The sequence below is a fragment of the Populus nigra genome, chromosome 17 (assembly GCF_951802175.1).
Source record: "Populus nigra chromosome 17, ddPopNigr1.1, whole genome shotgun sequence".
In the NCBI taxonomy this organism is placed as follows: Eukaryota; Viridiplantae; Streptophyta; class Magnoliopsida; order Malpighiales; family Salicaceae; genus Populus; species Populus nigra.
In genome coordinates this window covers 9,844,418-9,867,184 of record NC_084868.1, presented here as the reverse complement: position 1 = coordinate 9,867,184, position 22,767 = coordinate 9,844,418, and the positions used below count along the sequence as shown (strand labels likewise).

Below are 22,767 nucleotides of genomic sequence, written 5' to 3'. Positions count from 1 at the left end.
AGATCGAATCATGAGACTAGGAGTACCTTATAAAACACAGACATGAAAGAATTACAAAGTAAAATTTTCAATTATACAAAAATAAAAAACAAACAATGAAGACTAAATCTTGCACAAAAAATAATTGAAAGAAAATAACCAATAATTAAATTAAAAATAAAATAAATGAAGAAAATAATAGAAAAAAAGTAATGAAAAAATTGAGGACCAAAATTTGAAAGAAAAATAAATTAAAATTTTAAAGAATAAAGTCAAAAAAATAAAATAAATACAGAGGATAAAAAACCTAACAATTAAAAGAATAAAGAGCGGATTAGATACAAAAAATAAATTAAATTAAATAAGGAAAAATAAAATTAAAAAAAAACTTTAAAAAACATTAAAATTAAAACAAATAAAAATTAAAAAAAAATCAAATCCAAAACAAATACAAAGTGAAATATAACTGAGTACCAAGACCCAAGAGAGAGGAACGAAGGGTAGAAGAAAAAAATTTATCACCACTGAACCGTCGCCCACCTTGCCAAACATGCCACCCCAGTAGTTATATACGCAGGAGAAATAGAGAATTGACTTGTCTTCAAGAATCTCCACACAACTGTTTATTAAGAATTTTGGCAGTGATTATTTTTAAATTGTTTTTGTAAATATATTAAAATAATATATTTTTTTAATTTTTAAAAATTATTTTTGATATTAGCACTTTAAAATATTTTAGAAACACCATTGATAAATTAAAAGTATGAAATCGTTCATCATTTTTTTATATGATCAACAACGTTAAAAACAGATGGAGGAATGAAACGAGAAAGAGTAGCACATATGACTTGTATACCTCTTTAATATCCATACAAAAAACACCATGATATTAAACTATTAAAGCATGATTGGAAGTATGATTATGATTATTTTTTAAAGTATTTTTTATTTGAATATAAAAAATTATTAATTTAAAATAAAAAAATAAAAAATTTAATTTTTTTAAAATATTTTTAAAATATAAAAACAGGATAGTTGCAACCTCCAATCCTCTTTAACATCTATATGAAAAACACCATGATATTAAAAAAGCTCAAGCTCAAGCTTGTGCTTTTTTGTTTTTACCAAGTCCACTCATGATTTATTTTTTTAATTGAAGATATGATGTGTCGTGCACTGGAGACAGATTTTAAGATAGATTTTTATTACATGTGTTTTGTTGGTTCAAATTTCCACCATCTTTGGTGATCAAAATCAAGGCTTATAACTATTTAGGTGATGTTTCAGTAATAAAAGTTTGAGATTAAGAAATTTATTTTTTCTGTGATCTTAGGTTTGACCCCTGTGGTTGCTTATATAATAGTCACTGGAGGTTTACATGGTCGTTAACTTCAGGGCCCGTAGGATTAGTCGAGATACACGCAAGCTGACCCAGACACCCATTTAAAAAAAAAATCAAGGTTTAGATTTTAAAATTTAATTTTCAACCTGTTTTAATTCTTTTAATTCAAAAACATAATAAAAACCTTAATAATTCTATTTTCATAACTAAAACACCTTTAATTAGACTAGATATCTAAATTCAAACCAAATAAAATAAAATAAAATTAGATTATAATCTACCTTTTCTAACAAGATTAAAGATTAAAATCACCTCCCCTCCTCCAAGACAAATTTATCAATGCCAAAATCAATTTTTTATTATGTTCAGAAGCTTTTTATCTCCTCTCCCTTTCCTACCAGTCCTCTGTAAATTCACAATGATCAAAACGTGAGGAAATTAAAATTTAGTACTAAAACACAAATACCAAGAACTACATGAATCAAATATGAAAATTCTAACAAATTGAGGGATCAAAACATATTTTTTTTCTCGTAAAACAAAGGCGCTGCAATGAATGACATTTTATTGTAATATTAATTGGAGTTATTATAATTGAATCTAATATGCAAAATTATTACAAAAACAATTTATCTCAATATTCAATGAAAATAAAATATATATTTTATTTTAAATAAGTTCTTACATAATTTTCTTAGATTATTTTTTTTTTCTACAATCGCATAAAACTTATTAAGTCATTAAGTTTTTTTTTATTGAAACTTGTTTTTCAAATCCTAATAAGTTTTTAATAAAGTGAGTTTTGACTAAAGAGATATATTTTTTCACTTCTTAACTGAAATTATTAAAAAAAATTCTGAATATTTATTTTAATTACTTTTAGTTTTTATTAAAAAAACAAGTTGCTAATAAGTAAAAAATATTTTCTTCAACAACAAAAAATACATGAATAAAAAAAATAAAATTTTTCTAACAAAATATATTTTCTCAGAATTTAAATTATTATTTTTCTTATAAATATCTATTTTAATTACTATAAAATTCAACAAAATTAGATTTCGAAAACTGACTCGCGCATCTATTTTCAACTTGAAGGGAAAGTCTATAGTGCTGGGTGGTTCCCTTCGCTACGATGTGGTGCATGCTAAGTACATTCTCTGCTTCCATTTATGGATGCTGTTTTGAACCTTTGATGTGGTTGCATGTTTGCCCATGGAGCAGCACTCCCGAGTGATCTAGCCACTGTTCTTATACTATGATACCAAAATTAAAATAATCTGATAAAAAAATTTTAAAAAATTTTAAAATTTTAAAAATATTATAATTGTTTTTTAAATTTATGATTCGGGTTATTAAATTTGAAATACTCAATTTAAATAAAATATAAAATCTAATTCTTAATCAAGTATTGAATTATGAAATTAAAAAAAAAAAAAGTAACAGTTATACTAGAAAAGGAACAAAGCAAATAAGTTCAAAGCTAAGTAATTTTTCAAGGCCAATTAGATTTCGTTAATAATGGATAATGTGGATATTGGAAAGGACACAGCAAATTTCAATGTGCTGTTTGGTTTACAGTGATGATCTTACATGTAAAAAGGAACAGTATACCTCCCTTTCATGATACTCTCCGTTTCATAAGAAAAAAGAAAAGAAAAAAGAAAAAGGAATGCTAAGAAGCTTATTATTACAATTAGTTGCAGTTGCAGTGAGTGCTTGACAAGGTTTTGACAAAGTTACATGGTATTCAGCCACACATTCCTCTCCCCTTCATGACATGCCTCCTCAAGCCTGGGATATGAACATTTGTAATGTAATCTCTCCAGTCAATACTTCCCACGTCGAATCCGAATATCCCCTTCTCGTTTTCTGACATTCTCTCCATCAGTTTCTGAGTGTTGCTATTATCAAACCTGCATTTATACATTTGTTTTCTGTTTTCAAATTGATAAATCTTTAAGGTAGAGAGTTTCTGTAATGTCTATGAGGGTAAAGTAAAGTGAATGGCTCATATATATCCTTACCTTCCACCATAGAAAGTGTATGGCTCATATATACTGGCCAGGTACTTGGCTTGTTCCACTGATTTTCTGCATATGTTTTCATGTTTTTGTGACAACTTCCTGTCCGATGTGGCCATTCCCGCTAGCCGACTTCGCTGGGTGACATATCTCCAAAGATGAGCAGAGAACTCTTCCATGGAGCTGAAGAGCTTCATTGATGGAACTTGGATTGGTCGGCCATTTGAGTCCATGTATGGAGAGGAATTGTAGTGTTCATGGAGCAACGTAGCCAGGTCCTGGAAAACAAGTGGATTTACAACAGATGAAGCGATTTGGTAGACATTGATGTCTGGTTTTTGCTCCATCCCATGCCAAGCCATTGCTGCCAATGTTGCATTAACCACCATATCTGCTGGAACCTTCAACCGACAATTTTGACAAAGCAACAACTCTCCGTGAGTACTTTCAATAACCCATCACAAAAACAGGAAGAAAAAAAAAACCCTAATGTCTAGCTACCTTTGATTTCATTTACCAAATAGGCAAGTCATTTGTAAAACTTAAAATAACCTTAATCATTTTGAGTTTCTGAATTGTTTGCCATGATCACATGAACTAAACTGTCGACCCAGGCCGATAAGAGAAACAGAGGATTAATTGTGAGATTGAGTGCTAATTACCACATCAAGGACCCCATTTGGGTCTACTAAAAAACCTGTGAGCTGCCCTTTCCCGTAGTACAAAACAATAGGATCCATCATCCTGAGACGAAATGTCGAAGAGAATGAATGAGACAATTAGCTCAGAATTTTAAATATTGAAGCATTCAAACTGATGTGGTGCTAATGGGTTGAATAAAGGCTACCTATTCCCTTCCATCCATCCAGGGAATGGCTCTTTGCAAGTGCTCTCAATAACACTAGGTCGAATGATGACAACTGGTATGTCTCCTCTCATGTTATCAACCACCATTTCCCCCATAGCCTTGGTGAATACGTAAGTGTCTTGCCACCCATATTTTCTTGCCCTGTTTTGGTGTCAACTATCACACTTCAAGTCGCAATTTATTCATTTCAACTTACCATTTATCCAATGATTAGATGGCCAATGGAGTTCATATTCTCCTTTCAAAAAATGAAGAGAAAAAAAAAACAAGAAGATGGAATCGTTCACCTTTCTAAACCCAACTCTTTCATCTTTTGAGCCACTTCATTTTCTTGAAAAGCTTCCTTGGAATCCAAGGCCAGATTCATTTCATGCTCGATATCCAATGCGGGTGCAAATCTTGGCGTGCTATCAGAGATGATTAAGTTTTCCCTAGCTATACAGTCTCCAAAAAGGAATGGCTTCTCCATAATTCTTCCTTGTCTTTGTCCATTAACATAAGCTGTAACAAAAAGAAAACCGAAATGGAACAAATTCTGGAAATTGGAAGCTCAGAATATTACTTGTCAAACACAAAATGAAAGGCTATGCAAGAAATTTAGATTCTTTAGGCAGGCAAGGCCATTAAGGATTGTCCAATTCATAATTAGAAATCCCTTCTGAAAAACAAATTTAGTACTTGACCTGTTGACACTTGTAAGAAAAGCTTGAGTTTCGGGCACTTCTTTGCAAAGCTCATGAGGTGGCAAGTTCCTCGTGTGTTGACATCAATAGCAACATCATACCTGCATTTCCACAGCGTCACAATGCAATAGCGGAATATATATATATATATATATATATATATATATATATATATATATATATATGGTAGTATTAGACAAGATTATCTTTGTAGAAATGGAAGGAGGCGATAACCTTTCGTCAAAAGTTGTATTAGCTGCTGAATTGACGATTATGTCAACTTCATTAGCGATCTTGTCAGCTAAATCTTCTTCTAACCCGAGATTGGATTCGCAGACATTTCCTACCACGGGGACTAGTTTGTTCAACATGAAAGATTGGTAGGATTTTCCATGGGTTTGTCTGAGACACTTGAATAGCTCTGCGTTTATTATCTAATTACAAACCATAAATTAAATTCTGATTCACTATTTGGAAAAGAGCCTCTGCAATTTGATGAAAAAGTTGGTGACCATTAGGAGGCATTTCCTGATCAAGAGGAACATACCTCGTTTTTCAATCTTGTAATTGCAGCTTCCTTGCTTTCTGCCTTAATCAGAACATATATCTTGCCCACATCAGGCATGGTCCTTAAAATCTTCTCAATAAGAACTGCAAGTTTTAGCACAAGCTACATTTTGATTATCATCAAAAGAAGAAAAAATTGAGGGCAAAGAATAATTTAATTATAACACTATACCTTTGGCTAGAAAGCCAGTTGCACCACTAATGAAGAGCCCTTTCCCTCTAAGAAATTTGACAATGCCAATACCATCTTGCATCTCCAACAAAGAAGAGCTAGTTGGTCCACCATAAGGCACAAAGTCCTCAACAGCAATTTCAGGTTGCCCCTTTTCATTTGGAGACAAAACCAAGCTTCCTGCATCCCTAACAGAAGCAATATGCTCCTGATCACTAACCACCGCTGATCTTTCTGTTAAAACAGAAGGAAACCCACTAGACCTTATCGCCTTTCCTCCACCACCTTGGCAATATACAACAACGTTCCTCTTCCTCCACCTCAAAAAGCACCAGTCGCACTTACTGGACACTCTTATCAGTTTATTGGATGCGGGTAAAGGAGAATTGAGGAACATGGACCCCATTTTTTCTGATCAAGTAACAAGAGAATTTGAGGTGGACAAGTAAAGGTGACAAACGAAAGATGTTTTGCAGTTAAAGAAATGGTTGGCTTGAAACCTTAGCTAATATCTATCAAAGCAAGAACAGAAAGAAAAACTAGTAAACTAACTAAGCTCTATAACATAAAGATGGCATACGTTTTGGCTTGGTTTGGTTCAAGGGAAAAGGAGAAGAGGGTTAGGTATATATATTTCAATAACAGTGTTTTTATAGGAGAAATTTTCCACGAGAGCTCTCTTTTTGCCACCCCTTCACATCTACCACCATTGGACTAAGATGGCGGGAGTTCTCTTTGATCCTTCATTTAATTAGTAATTCTTGTTCAGAAAATGTAGTTTTGCATTAATGTTGTTTTGGTTAAAGTTGGTCATAATTAAGTTCTTTATGAAAGAAAATAAAGAGAGGAAAGGGTGTGTATATGGGCAGTGAACAAGTGCTAGGCTTAGATTAGACCTACCATTGAAATTTTTGAGTTTTTTTTCTTCATTATACCTTCTAATCCAAGTCCTTGATGGTTAAATTAATGGTTGAATACGAAAATCTCAATATTATGGAAATTGTATTGAGCATATATAGGTCCACTACATTTGATATATTTGTTTAGTTCTATAGACCATAAACAACGGGCAAAGGCCAGACCGCTGGATTGTTCAGAATTCCATGCCTTCATTGCAGCATAGCTATTTGGACGCAGAAACTGAAGGTAGCTTTTCTGAACCCACATTGCCATTCAATCATTTCTTCCAAGCAATAGAAACAGGGGACATTTCAAAAAATATTTGCCTCCATATAGCAGATCCGAAGCTCTTCATCTGCAAAATACCAACAGAAGTTTGTCGATGATTTTAATGCTGCATGACTAGTTTGCCAGATTTTCCTATGAACAGTCAAGCCCAACCCATAAAATTCCAGTCGTATAACTGAATTTCAGGCATGATCTATGGAAAAGGTGTTATTATTAAAAAAATCCTCGTGAGTTCAGTAGGGTGGACATAGTATTATTTATTCCTTGTCAAGGATCAATATGATTTTCCAATCAGTGACTAAGATTTCTAGATTTGAGAAAAATAATCAATAATATCAATGAATAAAATATTGCGTAAAATAAACTGCAGGCTTGCATACCACAAATTGACTATGAATAGTCAAGCTTCCACAAAAACTCTAGTTACCAACAAAATCCATTAAAAGTGAATTAATCATCATCATTTTATAAATTAACAAAGTTTTCCTTTATAATCCAGCCTAGCATATGCCAAGAAAAGGGATAACTTGCCACAATCATGATTGTACATGGACGGAAGCATGTACACAGCATTTCCAGCAGCAGCAGCTTCAGTTTCTGTACAGGCAGCAGCTGATGACAGAAGATCATCAGATGATCCTACTGCCAACTCAATACAAAATGCATATATATGAATGCGTGCCAGTACACTGTTGTACCATTGCTTGGTTAGAACCTATAATGTCAAAGACAACTTCTCAATCAAAAGCTACAAGAACACGGCCACTTAAATTAAAAGATGGCGATAAACTATCCAGGATACAAGCCATCTGTTCAACTGAAATATTGGCCTTCGCAAAGTCATTCCTCAGCAAAGCAATGCCCTCTTCCATCTAACAATCTTCACACAACTGAATTGTAGTTATATCGTCAACAAAGGGAACGGAGTAAAATATACCAAGTTATTATGAATCAGAAATCATATTTGAAATCAAAATCATTGTAGTTATAAAATAATATTTGATTTTTTTTTAATTTCATCATTTAACATCAGGTTTTTTTAGAGATTAGGATTCATAACTTTTCTATTTGCTTTGTATAGGGTTATTATAGTCTCATAACGCAGCATGCGGATTAGTAGGTTAATCTGGGATGACCCGAATCGATCCAATATATTGTTTTCTTAATATTTATAAAATAAATGTTATCTTCAATATTTATTTTAAGTCAAACTATATTTTTACTAGTTATCCGAGTTGTTTTTGGATCGGTCAAATAAGCTTGGTCACATGGGATCAATCCACACATAGTTTGAAAGTATTTTCAATTAAAAAAAAATATTAGCAATGCCTAAATTTTTTTTATGTTAAAAAAAATTTTGACGTAAGCCACGACATAGAATGGGCTAATAAACGTTATTTATTGAAATAATATTATGATAAATTTGCTCCTAGCCCAAAAAACCAGTGAGCTACCATTTGGAGATAGGATAGTCTTTTTACCATGATCGATGTTATTTTTAAATTGTTTGGAGGTAGATTGGTCTTTTAAAATTTTTTTAGAATAATTAAATTACTTAAATATCTCGGGAAGAAAAAAAACGGTGGCTTAAGCCAGAATCTTTTATGTCTTTTTTTATTTTTTATTAAAGTTAAATTACTTAATTACCCTTGAGTTCAAAATTAACAAAATCATCCTCCATTGATGTTTTGTTTTTTTCATCATGGTTTCTTTGTTAATATCAAGTTAACTCAATTGTTTTTTGTATATCAATAAATCTTTAATATTTTAAAAAAATTGTTGGCACGTGTAGGGTCATTTCAGTCATCAAATGTCACCTTTCGTGGAGGCATTTGAAAAGTTTTGTCATCCCCTCTATGATAAGGCAACACATGCACCAAACGTACCTCCAGTTTAGTGTTTGCGGTCATTTTTTTCTTTGCCACCTTCTCTCTCTCCCCCCCCCCATATTGAATTTCAAATCGGCCCCTTTAAAATCTTAGACCAACCCTATCAATTTTTTTTCCTTAACATTTAGTCCTTGTCCTTTTGATTACTATTTCTTTTATTTTAAATAATCTATAAATTTGATTTTTTTTTCTATTTCACCCTCCTCCTTTTCTTTATCTTTCAAATTTGGTTTTTATTCTTTTGATTATTATTTGTTTTGTTTGTGATAATTTTTTATTTTTTTACAATTTCATCCTCCATGGAGTTTTTTCCTAACAAATTTGATCGTCATTCTTTTAATTGTTTTTTTTTATTTGGAATTTTTTTAAAATTGATTTTTTTTTCATGATTTCAATATTCAAAATTAAATTGGTTGGGAATTAAGCTTATTGATTCAAACTGAGTCAAGGATTTCACTTGTTGCGAGTTTTAGAGATTAAACCAGGTTTAGGAGGTTTGCGCTAGGTTTGCATGGTTTTTTTATTTGTTTTTTTTAAGCGTATTATTTTTCAATCTCATCCTTCAACATTTATTCAATTAGAGTCTAGGTTTTGTTTTCTTCATTTATTTGCTTTCTGTAGAATTTTTTATTGGTCTTGAAAACGACCCTGGTTATATCGAGTTTTCTTATTTGTCGTTCTTTTTAGGGTCACTCTTTTTAAAATTTAATATTTTTGTGCTCTGTCCTTCGGCATTAGGTTGTTTTGGAATTGAGTTGTGTGTTGTTTTCTAGTTGCCTTCTATTTAGTTGTCTCATTCGCATGATTTGGATCACAAAATTTGGTATGGTTGGTTTTTTTCAATTCTTGTTTTTTCAATTGATTTTTTTAAAAAAATTCATTCTTTAAATTTTTTTAAATTTTTTTATTTTATTTGTTTATCCTAGTTTCATGATCTGGCTTGCATATTTTGCATGCTCAATCAAGTCTTATTTTTTAATTTTTTTAAAACGTACTTGTGTTACTCAAATATTTTTTTTACTGATAAAAAAATATTTTAACTCACGACATAACACAAGCCAACAAATCTAGTATGTACCACTAACAAAAGGAGAGAGATCACGAATAAATGCAAACTATTTGGTCTCCAGAGACTTCGCGTGTTTGGAAGTGTGATTGCGGTTGCTTTTCAAAGTGTTTTTCACTTGGAAATGTATCAAAATAATATTTTTTTTATTTTTAAAAAATTATTTTTTACATCAGCGCATCAAAATGATCTAAAAACACCCAAAAATATTAATTTAAAGCAAAGAAAAAAATAAAAAATTCAAATTTTTTCAAAAGCGTTTTTGAAACACAAAAACTCAACAATTAATTTGATTCAAAATTGTTTTTTCCATAGAATATAATTTATTATTTATTTTACTACATGTCATATTAATTTGTGCTAATTACATGGGTTTGATTTTTTTTTTCTTGTGATATCAATATGAATTATTACTGTGAATTGGGTTTATAATTGATAACCTAATGTTCTATATATCTTGATTATCTATTATAGATGAGGGTTTCTAAGCGACCCTGCTGAAAATAAGAGCTCAAGTACATAAAAAAAAAAAAAAAACAAACAAAAAAAAACGAGGACTCTCCGTCGAGCAAATATGTATACAATTGTTGGTGTGACTTACAGTCTGCGTGACAAGAACATTCATTACCGGTGGACCTGGATATCGAGTTCTCCTTCAAGGAAACAAAACGTGTGCTTTAAAAGTACGTTACACGTTATGTATTTACACACATAGTAAAAATCATCTCTGCTATGCTAGTCGGAGTTAAAGAGTATATATAAACCACACTTGCAGGAGTATTTGGCTCTGCCATGGCGTAAAAGATGATGATCATCATTGTAATGGCGATCTCCAATCAAGATTCTCCTCCGGATAATCCTTCTGAACTTCTTTAGGAGGAATGAAACAGTCCATGGAGAGTCCAGGTACATCAAATGCAAGATCATCGATTGTCCATGTCTCCTCCATCCGTGTGATCGAAAGACCTTCCTTCAAGTTATCCCCAAACCTTGAGATCATTACACTTGATTGACCACCATGTGCTATCATCACACCCTCCACTGCCCGATAGTCTTCTATTTTTGTTGCCATTGTGGTTTCCCAGTATGTGGGGTAGGTTCCTGGAGACTGAATTCTGGTTAAGTACGAGTCTTCTAGATACACCAGGAGGCCATTTTTTTGGCTAAAGTAGCCAAATATTGCGTGCTTGATCATCTCTGCTGTGCTATCGCTTCGGTCAGCAAGGTCTGCTTGATCAGCAGACAATTTCAGTACAAAACAATCCATGCCTGAGATACACTTCTCTCCCATGTATTGTGATGGAGAGAATACAGCTGATATGGCCATAGGATCTAGTCCCTGCATGAGTTTTTCCATCTTGAAAGTCAACAAGTTGGGAATTTTATGGCGCTTTATATATATATATATATATATATATGGTGTTTTAATTACCAATACAAGTAATGCATTAACTTTTAATCTAGAGAATTGAAAGCTAAGAATATATACTTTCAAACGGTAACAGTCAACAATATGAATCTCATGAACGGTTCGAACCATTTAACTATATCTGCTCCAAGTTACACTCAAAACTTCATGTAAGAGGCCATCACCTCTTAAATGAGTGTCTTAGGAGAAAGAATTTTGAATACAACCCTAGCCTTCATGCATTTACATAGCTACGTTAAGACTAGAACATGAACTAAGTTTCTCTTTAGATTCCCAGAAAAAAAATATATGATGAAGAAAATGGGTACTTGTACTGTTTCCATGATGATCTCAAATGAATCACGTGCAGGGTGCTGCTCGTTGGTGCCTGCAGCTTGAGCATCATTGTCAAAACCTACCGGTGTCTATCTTCAATAAACAGCTAGCATTGGTTTAGTTTCTGACAAAATATGATTTAACCGACTCCATTATTTGACAAAGGGAACCAAGATCCGGCATCTTGGGGTAGTTGGATCTTGATTCTGGTAAAATTAGGAATGATATTGAACAGAGGCCATCTATAATCATCTAGTCGCATATATGCTGCACATGAATAGGGACGCTCTCTGTCTGATAACATCCACATGATGTTATAAAGAAAATCACATAAAATAATAAATTGAAGTAATTAACACAGGATTATTGTACTCTTTTTCATCAAACAATTCAATGTGTTCACACTGGTTGTTTTTTTGTTTTTTTAAATTGTAATTTTAAGATTTAAACGTAAATGAAAATATTTAAACCTGGGATAAAATAATTAAAGTGAAAATTAATTTCAAAAATCATACATGAAATTTAATGTCACCACTCATATTTATATGGTTGCCGTATGATATCTACACAAACAAAGACAATATTATAGCCAGGATCGAACTGGTCTTCCTAAAGATATATAGTCACGAGCCAAGATTCAAAGTTAGGTCACAATTTATTAATAAATAGCCAAAAGGGCATCGATAATTATTACTCTTATTTACTACCGGTTGGCTAGACATGCAAAGCAAAAATAGCCAAAAGGGCATCGATAATTATTACTCTTATTTACTACCGGTTGGCTAGACATGCAAAGCAAAAATGAAATAACTCTTGATTGGTACCACTTGCCTGAAGCGCTCGGCGTAGAGGCCGAACTCCACCTTTCGCAGCATGAGAGCCAAGCCAAGGAGTATGGCGCCAGGCCACATTGCCATCACTACCAGCTACAACTTTATGGCCATCAACGACCAGCTCAATTAGCCACTTGTTAGGGGCCATTTGCCACATTACAAAGCACCCTTTTTGTGCAGCTGTAGTGACTCCAGCCATAGCTGAGCCACCAAGCTCATCAACCATGGCCATTGTAACCTTTCCTGTAGCAAAAATATTCTTCACTTTGCCTTGTAGTTTTCGGCACCCGGTTGCTGCAGTGAAGTGTTGTATAATGTATTGAGCTGAGGAGGATACCTGTTGATTAAGGACATTAATTTGTTATGGTTGTCGCTAGTTAGTCTAAATTAATAATTATCAAGTTTATTTAAACTTGCACACCAAATATACACTTGTATATTAAATGATTACTTTTATTTGTTTTTTTTTTTCAATATAGCATATCTCAAAAAAAAAATCTTCAAAACTTTTTGAGTGACGAACTATATAAAAAAAAACTTGTTCTTTCATGGAAAAAAAATTGATTTATAATTTTAATTGGAAAAGACTCTCATACTTGAGAAATACTCAGGATTTTATACTTTATTTATTTAAAATAAATCATATGCATTGATGGATAGCCATAGTAAAAATACATGATATATATATATATATATATATATATATATATATATATTGAAAAAAAATTGAAATAATATAGTAAGATGAAAATAGAAATTAGATTTTTAATTAGTTCATGTGGCTAAATTAGTGGAGTGTTTCCATTTTATACAGACCTAGACGAAGACCAGCTTATTAATATAAAATAAATCCTAATTCTTATTTAGGTTGCTGGGTAGACTAATTAAAACCACATCAATAATGGCTGTGCATGTAATTAATGACCACCCTATTTAATTTTACCACTATAAATTAATTATTAACCCACTTTTCTGTTTTCTTTTTTTTATTATTATTCTCTAAACTTTTTTTTCTTGTGCCTTGAGAGGAAAATGACTCAATACTTTCTTTCGGACCCTCTTTTAACTAGTTTACAGTCCTTCTAACTTTAATGTAAAAGATTGAGACCCACTTTTAAATCATTAATTCTCACAAAAAGTCATCCAAACCTAATTAAATAATTAATTATCGGCTTAAACCCTAATACTTTTCCACATGTACTTGATAGCTATATTCATTACTTGACCCAGAAAATGCTGGGCGTAGTGTCCTTTCTAAGTTATTGTTGAGATGGCAGTGGTCCCACGAACACTGGGCCTGAACTTTTCTTTTTCCTTTTTTCTTTCTGATTCTTCTTCCATTGGCCTAGTGCCTGGTGGGGACTTTGAGGCATCTCAGTGGAGAGCCAGTGAGGGCACTGATCATCCACAAACCAAAACATCACCGCCATTCATTGGTTACTGTCCATTGGCCCAGTGATTCCAACTTTGGTTACTTAGGCTTGGAGCTCCTAAACAGCAAGAACAAAGCGAAAGGACCAAGAACAAATCTAGAAACCGATTACAGATTCTTTGAGAATAGAGCAAAAAATCTAGAGAAACCAGATATTACTACACGTTCCTTGAAAAAGTGCACCAAGAGATCAAAATGGGCTAGATTTACTTCCTTATATGCCAAAGAAATCTAAAAAGACATAGTTTTACACATTCGCATGCATGACATACCTCATTGACGGGCGATTTAGAATGGATGGAGACAGGAAAGAGAGGGCAGCCAAGAACACTCAAGAGGACTTTAAGGTCAGATCTTTTGTTGAAAACAAGATGGAAATGAGTCTTGAGCCAGTTTCTCCATGAGTGAACTTTCTTCTTTGAACAGTTTGTGCTGTACTCTTCATCTTCGTTTATGGGTTCTTCTGATAATGGTGCAAGACGACTCATTTGCTCTCCTTCTTCTCGTTTCTTTACGGGGGAGGGGGAGAGAGAGAGATGTGAGAGCGGTGGTTATTATGGAAGGAGAATTGGAAAGACGAGAGGAAGTTTACTTAAAGGCAGTCTTTCTTGAAGTATCACCTTTATGCACACGCTGTTTTGGTGCGTGTTGCTCAATTCTTTTAATTTTGGGATAAAATAAAGAATTAAGGATTAAAAATGAGGCCCCCGGAGAAGAATAATTAGAAGAGAAACACGTGGGACACTAACAATAATATTAACCAGGAAATTAAAATGAAGAGACAGTCTTATCATTTCAATCCGGATATCTATTATTATTATTATTATTATAAGTAGTTTTTTATTTAAAATATATTTAAATAATATTTATTTTATTTTTTAAAATTTATTTTTGATATTTATAATTAAGGTAGCTTCTTATCTTGGTTATATTGGCTACGTTAATTAATATTTAATGTAAGTTTTTCTGTCAACACTCGCTGATGTTGGTGAAGTCAAGATGGAAATCGGATTTTCGATTTGGATAATGAAGCCACCTAATTATGTCTGAACTACTTTTGTCTTTAATCGATTGCATTGCTTCATATGCAACTAACTCATTAACTAGATCACTTGCTTACAAAAGGAGATTGTGAAAAGGAACGACATTCGCTCCTTTAGTTCTAGGATACTAAATTTGAATTATTATCTATTAAGGATTTCTACTTGTGTTCAAGTGAAAAGATTTAGATATTGTCTGTCATTACGTTCAATCATGTTTTTTAAACTTTAAATTCTTTTTCAATGTTTTTTATTATTTTTATGTTCTAGTATCAAAAACTAAAAGGAAAAATTAGAAAAATATTATTCTAATATTTTTTTTATTGCTTTGTTGTGCTAATATCAAAAACTAAAATTTAAAAATAAAAAAAGTATTATTTTAACATATCTAAAATAAAAAATATTTTAAAAAACATTATTTCGATGAATCATCTCTTCGGACAAAAAAAAATTATATAAACACTTACTTGAAATCTCACTTATCAGATTTCATTATATCTTTCATAAATTTTTAAAAAAAATTCACCATAATATATCTTATCCATGTATAATATCATGAAAAATGGACATAAATTTTTATATATATAAAAAAAACTATTATGATAGTTTTGATAGAAAATTCAGTTTGAAACACGTAAATGATTAACACTTCGAAGAAAAAGCAGAGACGTGGAATGTGCATTCCTCTTTGTTGTTTTCCCTGTGGGTACCTGAATTAAAGATATGTCCTTTGAATTGTCATCATCATATATTGTTTGGTGTCCATTTCCCCCCCTTGACTAGATATTTACAACTTCTTTAATGGGATTTCAAGCAGTGTTGGAGCTAGGGGTTAGGGAAGAGAGACAATCTCCCCCTCCTAAATTTTCATACTTCCCACTTTAGTCCTTATACTTTCGATCATACATTTTCAAACAAAAAAAAACACTTCAAAAGATTAATTATATTTCTAGTTTGTTATACATTAATTGGTGTTCTGATAATAATAAAAAATAGAAAGATATTTATCATCAATTTAGGGAAACGAAGGATTGAACACAAAGTTGTGCTCGAGAGACAATGGAATTAGTAGAATTAGAAGATGGATAATGATTTTGTGTTGGGAGTTTAATTGAACTGAATATCAAACGTTCGACTAAAATTAATTTCCATCAATAGACTTGTAATTCATTGGTAATCTTGTAAAATACTAGGAGTGAGGATTCCATTAATTAGAAATGACAATTTTATTCAAATATGTTGTATATTGATCCAAACTAACTAGAATTGTTGAGTTTTTTATATCATAATCTTATTTGAGAGGTAATGGATATTGTATAAATATTGTCAAATCTAATCCAAACATAACGTATTATATATATTATTTTATGTTAAATAATAAATATTACAAAGATAATGCATGCCTATATGAACACTTGAAATCTAACAAGTAGGGTATAATTATCTAAATTATTTAACATTTGAATAATAAGTATAATATAGATATTTTACTAGTTATTTCACCTGCATTTTGTTATAGGCCAAATAAATTTTTTTCTCAATCCGACAATATTTTCTAAGTGTTTTCTAACATAAAAAAAAAAAACTTTAATTGCAAATCAAGAAATTTATGTAAGCATTTAATTAAATATATAAAGGACTATCTATGCAACAAAAAAAATATATAAAACTCAATTTCTAACCAACAAAAGTTAACCAATTAAACTCGTGACTTGGATCATAAACTTAATTGAGTTAAATAATTTTTTTAAAAAAAAATCTATCTAAAATAGACAACTATATATCGAGAATTGACCAATTATCAAGGCAATTGAAAAAAAATATCAAACTGAAATAAATTACGTTGTCTGATTAATAATTAATAAAATATTAAACGATGAAATTGGGACTACACATACACTCTAGTCCTCCAACTTTTCATATTATAAGTTTTCGGTCCCTAACAATTTATGAATTCAATTTGGGTCCCAAACTCCAATTTTCTTATTATTTTGGTTCCTAATTTGAGAGAGGAGAGAGAGTGTGGTTAGATTCATATGGTAGAGAGATAAAATCTCGGTTGAGATCGATTCTAGCTACGGAAATGGATGATTTTGGTTTTAATGGGTTTCTTTTAATGAGTAAAGTTTAGATAAGGTGTTGTTTTTCTCTTAAACTTGCCTAAAATAATGGATTTGAAACAAAAAAAAAATCTTTGTTTTAGGTTGATTATGGGTTTTCAAGATAATTTATTTGTTGTTAGAGGCTATCGATATGTTTTAGAAGGCATTTGGGGTATTTGTATGGTTTTCATGGGTTGAAATATGATTAAAATAGATTTTATTAGTTTGAAACATATTAGCCTAAATTTTTTAGTAGAGGCGATATTTTGTTTGCCTTAGCAAGACAGGTGACGCGTCGCTTTTTTTTTTTTCCAATCATTTTGATATCTTGATGGTTTTAAATTTTATAAGTGTCTATTTTAGATTAAAAAATTATATAAAAAAATTATTAAACTCAATTAAGTTTATTATTCAGGTTATAGATTTGACTGATATACTTCGATTGGATAAGGATTGGGCTTGATAATTTTATTTTATTTTTGCATAAATAATTTTTAGTTTATTTGATAAAGTATATGCATAAACTTTTCAAATTTTACATGGGATTCTTTTATATACAAAAATATAACGTAAAAGTCTGCATATATATTTTTTTATAAAAAAAATATTTGACCCGCGGGTCAAATAGCTTTCATCCATTGTTTTAGCTGTCTTGTTTTGAGTAATACGGTATAAGATGGTCCTTCCTCTTCTATAAATCTCCACCCCACCTCTCATGACTTTCGAGTCTGAACCTCTCATTTAGAAATCCCAATTTTAATCTAAAAAATTACGAAGAAATGACCTATGTTTTAACGAAATTTAAGCACATAAAGTAGAGTAAAAAAACAATTCCAGGTTATAATATTGTCCATAAAGTAGAGGGAATCGAAAATTAATTCCCAGGGTAATACCAAATTATCAATCAAGTCCCATAACAAACAATTTCATCGATCACATCCCAAATGTCTTAGAGATTTCTCAATTGGGTCCTTTTGTCCACTGTTGCTAATATTTCTATCAAATTCTTATTAAGATTACACTTTTTGTGGCATAAAATAGGAATTTTGGATGGAAAATAACCCAACTACAAAATCCTTGAAATTTCTGGAACTTAATGGATGAAATGTATTGTTTTGTGACTCATTTGAGAATATGTAAAATACAAAATGTAAATATATACATGTAAAGCGTTATTTGTAAGACTATGGGCGCGTGGACATTGTAATGTAGTTAGTAGTAAGGTAGACTAGGGGTCAGGAGAAGGAGCTTTAAAGGAAGGCAAGGCGGGCGACGTGTCTACGTCTGTTTCCTATATGCAATTATAGATTTTCTTGCAAGTTTGGTGCAAATTTAGGCACTCTATTGCTCTCTCTAGACTAGAGTCTAGAGTATGACTACTGCATATTGCTTTTCAAGTTCTACCAATTTTACATACAACTATTAGTAAACTACATGTCATGTCTTTGTTCTTTACAATGAAGTTATTTTTTGGTTGTTTTTCTTATGGAATTTCACAACTTATTTAACCACATGTGCCTTGAGGGTCATCAACGAGGTGCTTGCTCTCCTTTAAGAATCAAGTTTAAATTTAAATTACAAAGAAAAATAAAAATAAATAAACAAACAAACTAGCATGCCATGATAAAGATACTAAAGAATCAAAATACGAACAAATTATATCACACTTACTTGTTAAAACGCATATTAAACAATATTATAGAAGGAGATGATTATCGCAAGAGTAGTAAAAGAAGATGAATTTTGCTTGCCAATTGGTGGAGGCAGCAGATGTAAAATATCTCTCAGGACTTGACAATAGCACTACTTAGTATTTGATGTAATTCAACACTAACCTTCAGCAAACTTTTTTAAAGAAAATTGGCTTACTTCTCTCTAGATAAAAAATGAAATGATTATAGAAGATGAAAGTAAAGAAAAATAAATTAATTGGATTCCCTTATGATTGTGTTTTTTTAACTAATTTAAAGGTGTTTTAAGTTGATAAATTAGGTCATTAAGATTCTAAAATGATTGTTGTTATTACGTGAATATCGATTAAAAATAATTTTTTAAATCCAAAAATACTTAGCCTGATTTTTTTATGAACTCCCCGTTGATTAAAAACTCAAAAAATAAACCTTTTTTCGTTTTTTTCCTTTTAAGTTTTTTTCTATTGTGATTAAGATGCATAATAAGAAAAATATTTAGTATAATATTTAAATATTTATTTAATTTTAACATGATTCTTAAATGATATTATAGATTTTTATGAGAATATTAACTCTATTTTTCTATTATTATGTAACTTGTGAATATTCAATAAAAATAAAGTTTCCTCGCAAACAAAATATTTAAACATTGTTTGATAGTGTTTTTTTTACACTTGCTGAGATCATGAAAAATTTGAATTTAAAAACAATGCTAATAGTTAAAAACATGTTTTTATTAAAACAATATAATTTTACTAGATTGAAAATGATAATTTTCTCCTTGATAATTTTATTTATTATTTTTCATACAAATTCACGAAAATTATTTGTTTTTACAACTATTTAATTAAGCAAAGCGAGGTTATTTAACAAAGCTAAGTCATTGATTGGGTGGACTAGATAATTTGACTAACCTAAATCAGTCTAGAATGTCCTTTATTCAGTGCATTTGTTACGAAAACAAATAATTAAATTGAGATAGTATTTATTTTTAGTTTTAATAAAACTGAATTTAAACTAAACAAGTGTAGATCAGCTAAGCCAGACTAGGAAGTTTACCAGGTTTACTTTGGAACTCAGACCCGGCCTAAAAGTTGGGTTAATCAAGTTCTCATTTGAAATTACAGCCCAAACAAATATTAACTTAAATTTCAAGAAAACAATTAATTATTTTATATTTTCAGATTATTTAAAAAAAACAATATTATTTTAATATATTTACAAGAAAAAAAACACCCTTTAAAAAAAAATTACCACCACCATTCTAAAATCCCTATAAATAACATTACCAAAATTCCCCGCAGCTCCAGGCCAAAAAGTCCCTAAAACTGGAAGATATTTCTGTACATAGAACCATTTAACTTTCGTCTAGTTATGCGAACCTGTGATTGATCTACAAACTTGTGAATAGCAAAATGTGTAAGGCATTGGCATACCACATCTATAGATATCCCTTCACAAACCATTGGAGAATAAGGGTCAAAAGGCATATAATCAGAACAGTTATCAATGCTTAAACTGAGTTTATACGATACATCTGATAAAACATTATTCTATCTAGTTGCCAACTCTAGAAACTCCACAATCAGATCATACTGACACATCATTAACCTCCACTAGTAACTCGCGATAGGTCAGGTCTTACTTGCTGCCAATGTTTGCTTATCACCTAGAGTACTCCAGGCTCCGGCTACGGTTCCTAACTGGGCTCCTGCTATAGCTCCTTGAACCATAAGGAGACCTTGAGTAGGATTGGTCTCTATACCTTCTATCTCTAGGAGAAACAGGTCTGTATGGATTACCAAAATATTTATATTGGTAAAAACTGCTTTTCCAAATCCATCACACATTGCAGGAAAAAAGGTCCGACTTCATTAAACTAAATTGATAAAGAGAAGTGGGAGCTGACCTTGAATAATGTCTTCGCCTGGAGGAAGGAGAATAATACACAGGACTACGAGAATAACTCCGTCCATAGCGTGGTGATGGAGAGCGCCTGGGATCATTGTACCGGCCACCCCTGACAATTAATTGTGCACAGATTAACAACTCAAGACCTAGCTTTGCAGTCATCAAAACTGGCAGCAATACTAACTACCTTTAACTGTCATCTTTCTTTTTTCTTAAAAATTTGAAGTGGCACTTTATACGCCCACCAAAATGGGCAACCTAAAATTCATGGTGTTTGGTGTTTCAACAACAGCAACCATATAAAGTATAATAATAATAATAATAATAATAATCTCTTGTATCAGTCTGCATGAAAAGAAGGTTCAAATCCAAATTTCCATACAATGCATCAATATTCAATGAATGAGGACTCAGCTAAATAACCACAGTTACCTCACACGATCTCTTGCCCTCATTTCTGCAGGCTTCTTCCTATTTTCCTCAGCAAAAACAACTGTCAGTTCCCGTCCAAAAAGAATTTCACCATCCATATGATGCTTAGCATCTGCAGCATCAGCTGGTTCTAAATATTGGACAAATCCAAAGCCACGAGGTTCCCTACAACCAAATACATAAAGACGACACAACAAAGTGAATTCAGACAAATGAACGTAAACAGGTGTCCTGACTGCCAAAAGACAGGATCCAGACTCCACGCTTGATGTGGAAGATCATGATAAGCACTTGCTGACACTCATGTCATGGAAATAAAATGATCATATGGCTGCTAACCTTGTAGAAGCCAAATTTTAAATTGAGTTGATATTCTTCATCACTTGAACTTCTTCAGAACGTATTCAAACCCACCTTCCCCACAACCATGATGTACATTAACATGCACAGTACTCTCATTACTTGAATATGTCTTCCAACACTCTCATTACTTCCTTCTTGCCATCACTCTTACTACTTCATTCTTGTCTTCACTCTAATTACTTCATTTGTATCTTCACCACTTTCAATAAAAACAACCAAATTCCCATAAACCAATAGCACATAATAAGAAAAAATCCCAGACTAAATAGTTTTGAGATTCATGAAGATCAATGACACGCAGACCAAAATTGAACACAGAAATTGACAAAATTAAAGACATGATTACTGGATTCGCTATATCTTGTAGGCAAACTATTTAGTTCTTCTTTAGAACTGCCATGGCCCGGAGTGAAAAGGAGTTCATCTTACCCGGTATAATAATCTCGGGGCAAGTAAACGTCCTTCAGAGGGCCAAACCGACCAAACGGTCCACGCAAATCTTCAGGTCTGCAAAGAAAACAAGAAAAAGAAGCCGCTCACACATTTTGTTGGCATAAACTGATGAATATCCCCACTTTCTCTTCATTTTGACCAGCACAAATACAGCTGTAGATAAAAAAAAAAGGTAGCTTTGGCTACAATAATTTGAAGGCAGTGTACATGTTATACACATCTCATCCTAAGTGAGGCCACTATTACAATAATAACATGGATATAATTGACAACATTTACAGCGAGAAAAATTGAAGCAGAACCAAATTTGCGCAAAACATGAAGCAACAGATGACTACATGAACATCAAGAACGTGAATTCAAACAGCAGGAAATCAATGAGAAAAAGCCAAACCTGCAATCAAGACGAAGATTGCGAACCAGAAGACTAGTAGGAAGATCCCTACCACGACCTCCATGCCGACCCCTAGGGCTAGGACTCCTATGTTTCCTCCCATAACCCCTTGGGGGTGAGGGACTGTAACTGTAGCTTCTTCCCCTCATTTTCAACAAATATCACTGCCTGCAACAAGCAAAGAAGAACCCTATTTTACAACCACTAAGATTAAATACAAAAACCAATAGTTTTCAATATTCATAAATCTCCAATTCCTTAAAAAAATTTAAAAAAATATTAAGCAAAAAACAATTAAAAAAATAGTTTAAGCTTTTCCTTGGCCTCTCCTCTCATAATTTATAATAAAATTAGACTATAAAAACACGAAATGAAAGATTTTTTGAAGAATTGAGAGATAGATCAAGAGAAGTAGAAGCAGAGAGAATGAGAAAAGTACCTGAAACGATGCCGGTTTTGATTCTCCTTCCAGAGGTTTCCACAAGAAAGAATGCAACACGGGAAAGCAAGCTCTATGAAGGACGATGGGCCCTTTAAAAAATCGAGATTCGAGAACCTTCTTTTCCGTAGCCTATGTTAACATGCATCGCAGTGTTG

At 31.9% G+C, this 22,767-nt stretch overlaps 3 protein-coding genes across 3 annotated transcripts; all 3 read right to left on the bottom strand.

Moving 5' to 3' along the window:
• Window positions 1-2,868: 2,868 nt before the first annotated feature.
• LOC133676610 (fatty acyl-CoA reductase 2, chloroplastic) lies at window positions 2,869-6,108 on the bottom strand. Its single transcript, XM_062098316.1, has 9 exons — window positions 5,633-6,108; window positions 5,441-5,544; window positions 5,128-5,327; window positions 4,894-4,994; window positions 4,498-4,711; window positions 4,190-4,351; window positions 4,005-4,086; window positions 3,346-3,743; window positions 2,869-3,234 (listed from the first exon to the last, which is right to left on the bottom strand). Exons 1-9 carry the CDS (start codon window positions 6,036-6,038, stop codon window positions 3,069-3,071), a joined length of 1,833 nt encoding a protein of 610 aa, XP_061954300.1. The 5' UTR covers window positions 6,039-6,108; the 3' UTR covers window positions 2,869-3,068.
• Window positions 6,109-10,317: 4,209 nt separating this feature from the next.
• LOC133676620 (uncharacterized) lies at window positions 10,318-14,360 on the bottom strand. The gene is made up of 3 exons (XM_062098330.1): window positions 14,057-14,360; window positions 12,351-12,689; window positions 10,318-11,114 (listed from the first exon to the last, which is right to left on the bottom strand). The coding sequence occupies exons 1-3, from the start codon at window positions 14,270-14,272 to the stop codon at window positions 10,590-10,592; spliced, it is 1,080 nt and encodes a 359-aa protein (XP_061954314.1). The 5' UTR covers window positions 14,273-14,360; the 3' UTR covers window positions 10,318-10,589.
• A 5,748-nt stretch (window positions 14,361-20,108) lies between these two features.
• Window positions 20,109-22,767, bottom strand: LOC133677725 (serine/arginine-rich SC35-like splicing factor SCL33). Its single transcript, XM_062099859.1, has 6 exons — window positions 22,610-22,767; window positions 22,171-22,338; window positions 21,753-21,830; window positions 20,961-21,125; window positions 20,527-20,637; window positions 20,109-20,406 (listed from the first exon to the last, which is right to left on the bottom strand). Exons 2-6 carry the CDS (start codon window positions 22,317-22,319, stop codon window positions 20,283-20,285), a joined length of 627 nt encoding a protein of 208 aa, XP_061955843.1. The 5' UTR covers window positions 22,320-22,338; window positions 22,610-22,767; the 3' UTR covers window positions 20,109-20,282.